The 7,895-nt window shown below is 35.6% G+C and overlaps 1 protein-coding gene across 1 annotated transcript in view; it reads left to right on the top strand.

Annotated features, from left to right (window-relative positions):
* Window positions 1-7,895, top strand: part of LYPLAL1 (lysophospholipase like 1) — a 31,444-nt gene that overhangs the window by 1,292 nt on the left and 22,257 nt on the right. The window contains exon 2 of the mRNA XM_040263263.1: window positions 4,252-4,351. Within this exon, the coding sequence (XP_040119197.1) occupies window positions 4,252-4,351 (100 nt within the window). The remainder of the gene's footprint in view (window positions 1-4,251; window positions 4,352-7,895) is intronic.

Below are 7,895 nucleotides of genomic sequence, written 5' to 3'. Positions count from 1 at the left end.
CCTTTCATAAAGGTACTCAATTCTGTATAGCGTTTCTTACACTCACCTGTAGTTACTCCTGTCTTCCCCGTTTCCCTCCTTTCTCTTCCAAACAACTCTTGTTTGAATTTTTGCATCCCTATTGCGGCCTGGGGTAAGTTCTTGGGGAATGTTTTTTAAAGAAATGAAACGCAGCCTATGTCCTCAGGGGGCCCACCGAAAGGTAAAAAACAATTCATTTAGTTTGACTCAGCAGTGGAGAGAGCCCAAGATGGCATGATTTACTGCCAAGTGAATTTTAATGGGGGAAAAAATGGTTAGGCGTTATCAAAGCTTTTGGAAGATGAAGAGCTTGTTAGGTTTGACAGAGGAATGGTCTTTGAGCCAAGACTTGTGTAGGCTTAGAGAGGACAGTGATTGGATGGGGGAGGGGATTGCAAAGGTACAGGATGAAAACCTGGAAATACTCATTTTAAAAATGAATCTTGGTAGATTGAATAGTTTGTCCAAGGTTTCTTGGCTATTACTATCAGTGGTGGTAGAATTGGAATTTGAATCTAGATCTCGGAGTCCAAAATCAGTGCTCTGGAGAGGTAAAATGAAAAAATTTTAATCTAGTGTGTATCATTTTGGAAATAGAGAAGAAAAGGGCCAAAGATATTTAAAGGGAAATTCTTGGCTGATGAAATATACTTAGAAGATGAGAGGCCTAAGATGACAGCAATGCTTATAACTCAGAGACTAATACTAATACTATGTGGGGCTGCAAGGGTGTTTATAAACACCCAGAAATTCCCCAGTGCTACAGCCCTTTTAATAAATAAATTATTCCACAATATCTTTAGGAAAAACTCTGAGACTTTTGTTTCCGCCTGGGCCACTGTGCTTAAAGTTACTTGCCTTACTCCTTTCAGGTTCAAATTACTGACATTTTTAAATTTGTGACTGTATGTATCTGAAACCCAGACTTACACCTGCAGTTTTTTTTTCCCCCTTTGTATTTTCAACAAAGAGTTTATCCAGAGAATCCTGCCACTTATACAAATATAATGCAATTCCTATGTATTTTGTGTTCCAGGTTACTGGGAATATGATTTTACATTAGACAATGATATATGTGGTTGTGTTACAGTATATGGTTGACTTCTGATTGATACAAATGTGACAAGCCAGTTTTAACAGTTTTTCCACTCTTAGAATCAGGTGCTGACTTTTTAAGGATTGGCCTTTGTGAATAGATGGATCCATGCTCTTTTGTAGCATTTAGTTTTGCTTTTCAAGGTAGAAAGGGTTTAGAGGCAGATTTTGTGTTTTTTTTTTTTAATTTTAAAAACTTGAGGTTCTCTTATAGGATATGACAAGCATAGAACATCATGTGTAAATGTGCTATATATAGCCAACTTAATTTGAGCATTTCCAGTTACTATAATACCAATACCTTCTTTTAAGATGATGAAAGCATGATAACTTAATTAGCTTTATTCACTTCTCAGGTTAGATTAATTCACGCTGTTATATGCTTCACCTAATTTAATGTCTGTATTTCACATTGAGCTCTAAGATTCACATAGGCCCAAACCCTGTATGACTTTCTTTCTCCCCATATAGTAAGTCTTAGTGAATTGACTGAGTTGGCTCTTAACTGAAGTCACGAGTAACCTCTGTGTTGCTAAATATAATGGGCATTTTTCAAGTCATCCTTTTATTTGGACTGTCAGCAGCATTCAGCTTTCTTCTTGAAACCCTCCTGGTTCTTTCTGCTGCTGTTTGCTCTTTGTGGCTTATTTTGCACGTTCATTTTCCTCTCCCTGGCCGTTGATGTTGACTTCCTCAAAATTCAGTCCTCGCTCCTCTTCTGTTATTCCCTCTACATTTTTCTCCCCAGGCTAAATTCCATGCAAGCCCACAGATTCTATTTTTATCTCCATTCATGTGAAACAAATATGCGTCTTCATTTTAGATCTCCTTTGAGCGCTAGACCTGTTTATCCAATTGCCTAATAGTCATGCATGGATGAATTCATTCACTGAAGAAATCCCTATTATGTGGTCACTGTGCAAAGCACTGTTCCTGACTCTGGGCATACAACAATGAACAAAACAACAGAAACCCTTGCTCTCAAGGGCCTTTCATTCTACTGGAAGAAGTATTAATGGTAAACGATAGTACATTCTTCGGAAAGAAAGAAACCAAGATTAGGAGAATGAGATGTATGATGGGATTACAGTTTTAAATAAGGTGATCAGAGTAGATTTCACTATATAGATGATATTTTAGCTGCTAGACTTGTGTGAATCATGTGAATATTGGATTAGACTGTGCAGACAAGGGAAAGACCAGAAGAGTCAAGGAATGGCAGTAAGGCTAGGATGCCTAGAGTGACAGGAGCAGGAAACGATACCTGAGGAGGATTCTGGCGGCAGATAGTGTGGGTCAGGTAGTAACCATTTTAAGTTTTGCAGGTTGCACAGATTCTCCTTCACATATTTTTCTTTTTCTCTTCTGTTTTCTCCATTTTCTTTCTTTCTTTTTTTTTTTTTTAATTCTTTAAAAACCCTTAGCTCTCAGCCCTTAGGGACCTGGATTTTGTCCTCCAGCTGGCTGTAGTTTGCTCAGCCCTTGGTACCTCATACTCGGTGTCTACAGACCTGCTGCTTCCTGTGTTTCCTCTCTGGCCAAAGACTTTTGCTGTCCCCCTCGAAACCTGTCACAATTGACCCCTCATAACTAATCTGTTTCCAGTTCTGTTAATTTCATCGACTTCCCTGGTGACTCAGTGGTAAAATCCACCTGCCAATCCAGGAGATGTTAATTTCGTCTCCTTATTGCGTCTAGTATCTATTTCTATTTACTCCATAGTCTAAGCCACTGTCATCTGAACAGCAGCCTTCCACATCTCTGTCCTCCTTCAGGCCTCTCCACACAGCTTGCAGAATAAGGATTCCAGAATAATCCTCAGAGGTGTGCCCCCTTTCTGCAAAAAGTTACCTTCTTGGCTTCTCCATGTTCTCACTGCTCTTCCTCTCATTTCTGCCTTTCAGTTCTTCGATGCCATACTGCTCCTTCCTGTGCAGGGTTTCAGCATCTGCCTTATGCTGTCTGAGCTGCTTTTCCTTCTGCACTTGACTCTTCACCACCCCATAGATCCCAGTTCAAACCATTCCACAACTACCTACTGGATGCCTAGTTTGTGTCAGTCCTGTTCTAGGCATCAGATGAACAAATAACTCACGGGCTAAACACAAAATGAACCTTTCCTTGTGGAGCTTATATTCTAGTTTAATCTAGCTTAAGATTCTATCTCTGAATCTTGTTAGGGGTAATTCTGAATATAAGAAATCCTTACAGCACCAAGTGTCTTTCTTTTGCAGTGGTTACATTTGCAGCCACTTTCTTTCACGTTTCTGTATATGGCTATTTGACTGATGTCTGTTTCTCACAATAAACTATACACTCCATGAGTGCAGGAACTTTCTCCCCATCACGTTTCCGTCACTGCCTCTTTAGCAGTAAGCATAGTGTCTCACTCATTAATAGCTATTCAGTAGGTACTTTTTAAATTGCTGTCTTAATGAATTGATTGATTACAAACTAACAGTTGTTAACTTGAAATTTTTCTCTTTAAGACTACACAAAATAGTTTAATTATTTTATGGAAATACATGTATATCCATTCTTGCATGAAGCTTGGTTATTTTTCAGCCATGAGATGTACGATCGTTATTTTAGACTATGTAAACATATTATCAAAATTAAATTTTCATTTCTTCAAGTTTGAAAATAAAAGTATGCTGAATACATCTTTTGAAGAAATTTACTGGTTTAATGAAGAAAATTGTTTTAGACTGTTCCAATTAGGAAAGTTTATAAGCACTTTAAGAATTTACTATTTTTAAGAATAAAATAAGAAATGACAGTGTTTAAAATCAGGTATGGAATATTTTTTAGAAAAATCAATTTAATTTATTTATTCCTATTATATCCTGTAAACAGATGGGGAAACTTAAAAACTCAAGCTTAAAGAGGGCTTTAAAGTGATCAATGGGTGGAGTCAGGAGTAAAATAATTAGAATTATTTCTAACTGTTGATGCTTGATCAGTTAGTCCACATTGATAAACTGGTTTCTGTACAGTTTATTTATGAAGAGTTTTTTATTTCTTGTTCCAGCTTATGTGATCTGAAAGTTATAGACTGCTTTTAAATACACTGTTCTGTCAAAACACTGTGCTGGCAAAATGTTTTAACTTAATCTAGATTTTGTGATTCATCAGGTGATTCTGGACAAGGATTGAGAACGTGGATCAAGCAAGTTTTAAACCAAGATTTAACATTCCAGCACATAAAAGTTATCTATCCAACAGCTCCTCCCAGGTATGCAATCATTTAAATCATTACACAGTATAACTCTGTGGCATCACACACACACACACACACACTCTCACACATACACACACATTCACACACACACACACACACACAGCAGCTGGATGGTTTTTCAGCTTAATTCTGTATTTATAATATTTTAAATTGAGGTCCTCTTTTTCCAGAACACTTTTTTAATTCAGAAATCCTTTATCTGAAATTAAAATGTAACTGTGTCCTATATTTTATCTGTAGTTCCACCTACTTGTTACCCCCAGGGTTTGACTCAATTAGTTTTGGATGTGGCCACAACAGAAAGACTTTTTTATATTTTCAAAGCTTCATTCTAGTATGAGTTCTAGTACAGAGCCAAAAGTGAGATCTGATAGTCTAGCCATCATGAAAGCCTGATCCAGGACATTTGTGAAAATGTAAGGCATGCAGTCAATTCAGTGTAGATATATAGAGCAGGTACTGGGAGAAACTGAAAATGAGGGGGAATGGGAAGGTGGTGATGTTGAGATAGGAAACCTAAAAAGAAGATTGTACATATAGTGATTGGTTATGCAGTGTTTTATATGAGGCATTTTTAATTTAGCACACTGGCATGATGTTTATGAAGTAGCATCAATTAGAAGGACTTCACAGAATTTGATATAATTAAGGATACTGTTCTAGGAATGTGTAACTATGGATATGTATATCAGTACTGATATTTTCACTGTGTAATGACTTAACTGCTGACATGAGTTTTTTTAAAGTATGTTTGTTGCAGTAAATGACATAAGAAGTGTAGTTCCTAAGAGTTTTCAGTTATTCCTTCTAGGACCTGTCCAGTAATAGGATTAATCTAGAGTGAGCATGAGGCCAGTGACTTGCTGTCTGTAAAGCATCATGGACCACTTTTCACCAGCAAGTCCCAAATTGAGGAAGCCTACAGTGCCACTAAGTGTGTAGTTTTCAGTTTGGATTCCACACCTTAGAAGGCTGTTTGACTGTATGTTATTAGAATAATCTGACGTTTATAGCGTACTCTGCTGTTTCAAGGTCTCTGACTGATACTCCAAACAGTCTACCCTGTTTAGGCAGGGAGTTTGGGCACAGATTTATTGACCTTGCTTTTGTAGCATAATATGGCTTCATTTGTTAGCACAAAGTAGCTGCTGCTTTACATCTATTGGAACACTTTTCTTGCACTGCCCATAGAAAGTCTTGTATCATCTCCTTTGTTTACTATCTTTTAAATAGCATCAGGAGGCAGTGGTAGATGCATGCCTTTCTTAACTCTCATTTTTAATGTAATTTGTACTTGATAAAAGTTTTAATAAACTCTAAAACTGCATTTTAATAAACTCTAAAACTGCAGCAAATTTTCATGCTTTGACATTTTCCTTCACACTTTCTGACGTTGTCCAAATTTTGTAGTATTTATTTTCTCTCCTGTTTTCCCTTCCATCACCTGCAAACCTGTAAGTTTTTCTCTACTGTAGTATTTTGTTGACTAAGTTATTCTTACCAGAATATGCTGAAAATATGATCTGGCTTTGTAAATCTTTCCACTGATGCCACCTAATTGGTATGCAGGGTTAAATGACCTGTTCACCACAGTTTTGTCCTAGAATGGATCTAGGCTCCCACCTTTGAAATGATGCTTCCTGTTATGTAACTTCACCCAAGCTAGATATTTATGGAAATGAGTAAGAATGAAATGTTGAAGCAGGTTTAGCTGTGTTGGCTCTGGTTTGGAATGCCAAACATATTTCCACAGAGGTTAGAGCAGTTTACACTGTTACCAGCAATGCTTGACAGTTCCATTCATCTCACATCCACATAAACAATTCCTACTGTCAGTCTTTTTAACTTTAGCCAGTCTAGTAGCTGTGTAGTAGTATCTTCTGCTTTTCATTTGTAGTTTTCTAATGCTAATGGTACTGAGTATTATTTCTTATATTTATTGAGCATTTGTATATCCTCAAAAGAAACATCCACTCATACTGTTTGCCCATGTTTTTATTTGTCTTTTACTTACTAATTTATGAAAGCTTTTATGTTTTTAAAACACAGATTCAAACATCTTGTCCCTGTCTGGTTTGCGTTTTCACTCTCATAAAGACATCTTATGACCAGAAGTCCTAGTATGTTTTTTACAAGTAAAATTTACAGTGAAATGCAAATGCCTTAAGCACACAAGTTGATCACTTTTTATGAATATATGCTCTTGTTTAATTGCTTCAATTACAAGAACGTTTCCATCACCCCAGAAAGTTTTCTTGTGCCTCCTTCCAGTCCATTCCTAGCACGCATAGGTTACCATTGTTCTGATTTGTATCACTGTAGGATAGTTTTCCCAGTTGTTGAATTTCAACTAAATGGAATAATTTAACCTTCTGTGTCTGTCTTCTTTCACTCAACATAGTGTTTATGTGCCTATCAGTAGTTCATTTAAAAATTTTTGAGTAGATGTTATGTGTGAATATACCATACATTTATTTATTCATTCTACTGTTGATAGACATTTGGATTATTTCCAGTTTTTAAAAACAATGATTATCATTGCTATAAACTCTTTCATGTAACATTTTGTGAACATATTTTAATGACTTCTTATCTAGAGTGTTCTGTTTCATTGGTCTGTTTATCTAGTTTTATGCCAATACAAAACTGTTTTGATTAATACAGCTTTATAGCAAATGTTGAAATCAAGTGATATAAGTTCATTTTCAGCATTCTTTCATTCTAGGTTCTTTGCATTTATATGTAAATTTTAGAATCCACTTACCAATTTTACAGAACACCTGTTTGGATTTTTATTAGAATTGCATGTAATCCATAGGAGGTTTATTTACAGGAAGTTAACATAGTATGTCACCATTTTAGATCTTTGTTCATTTCTTTCAGCAGTGATATAGAATTTTCAATAGAGAGATCTTTTGCTAAGTTTAGTCACAAATATTTCATGTTTTTTCATTGTATTGTAAATAGAATTTTTAAAAAGTTTAGACTTCTAATTTGATTGTTACAAGTACATAGAAACACCTTTTAAATTTTCTTTTATTAAAGTGTAGTTGATTTACAGTGCTGTAACAGTCTGTGCTGTACAGCATGGTGACTCAGTTATAGACATAAATACATTCTTTTTCTATAATTTTTTCCATTATGGTTTATCACATGATATTGAATACAGTTCTGTGTACTCTACATAAGAAACACATTTTTGGATCTTACTCTTGTATCTTGCTGTCTTCCTAAATTCACTTATTTCTAGTAGTTATCTAGCAGATTCGTTTTTTGTGTAAATGATAATACTGTCTGTAAATAAAGGCAGTGTTCCTTTTTCCTTCCCAATCTTCCTTTTACTTTATTGTCTTGCTTTATTGTGCTTATTTGAACATCTGATAAAGTGTTTAATAGAATCAAGGAATGTCTTCTTGTATAATCTTAGAAGGAAAGAATTCAGTATTTCACTGTTAAGTATGATGTTGTTACAGGTTTTTTTCTGTGCACCTTTTATTAAGGAAATTTATTTCTTTGCCTAATTAGCTGAGTTTTTTTT

The sequence above is a fragment of the Oryx dammah genome, unplaced genomic scaffold, assembly GCF_014754425.2.
Source record: "Oryx dammah isolate SB20612 unplaced genomic scaffold, SCBI_Odam_1.1 HiC_scaffold_21, whole genome shotgun sequence".
Classification (NCBI taxonomy): Eukaryota; Metazoa; Chordata; class Mammalia; order Artiodactyla; family Bovidae; genus Oryx; species Oryx dammah.
Note: the sequence above shows the minus strand (reverse complement) of the source record. Positions and strands in the feature narration are given on the sequence as shown.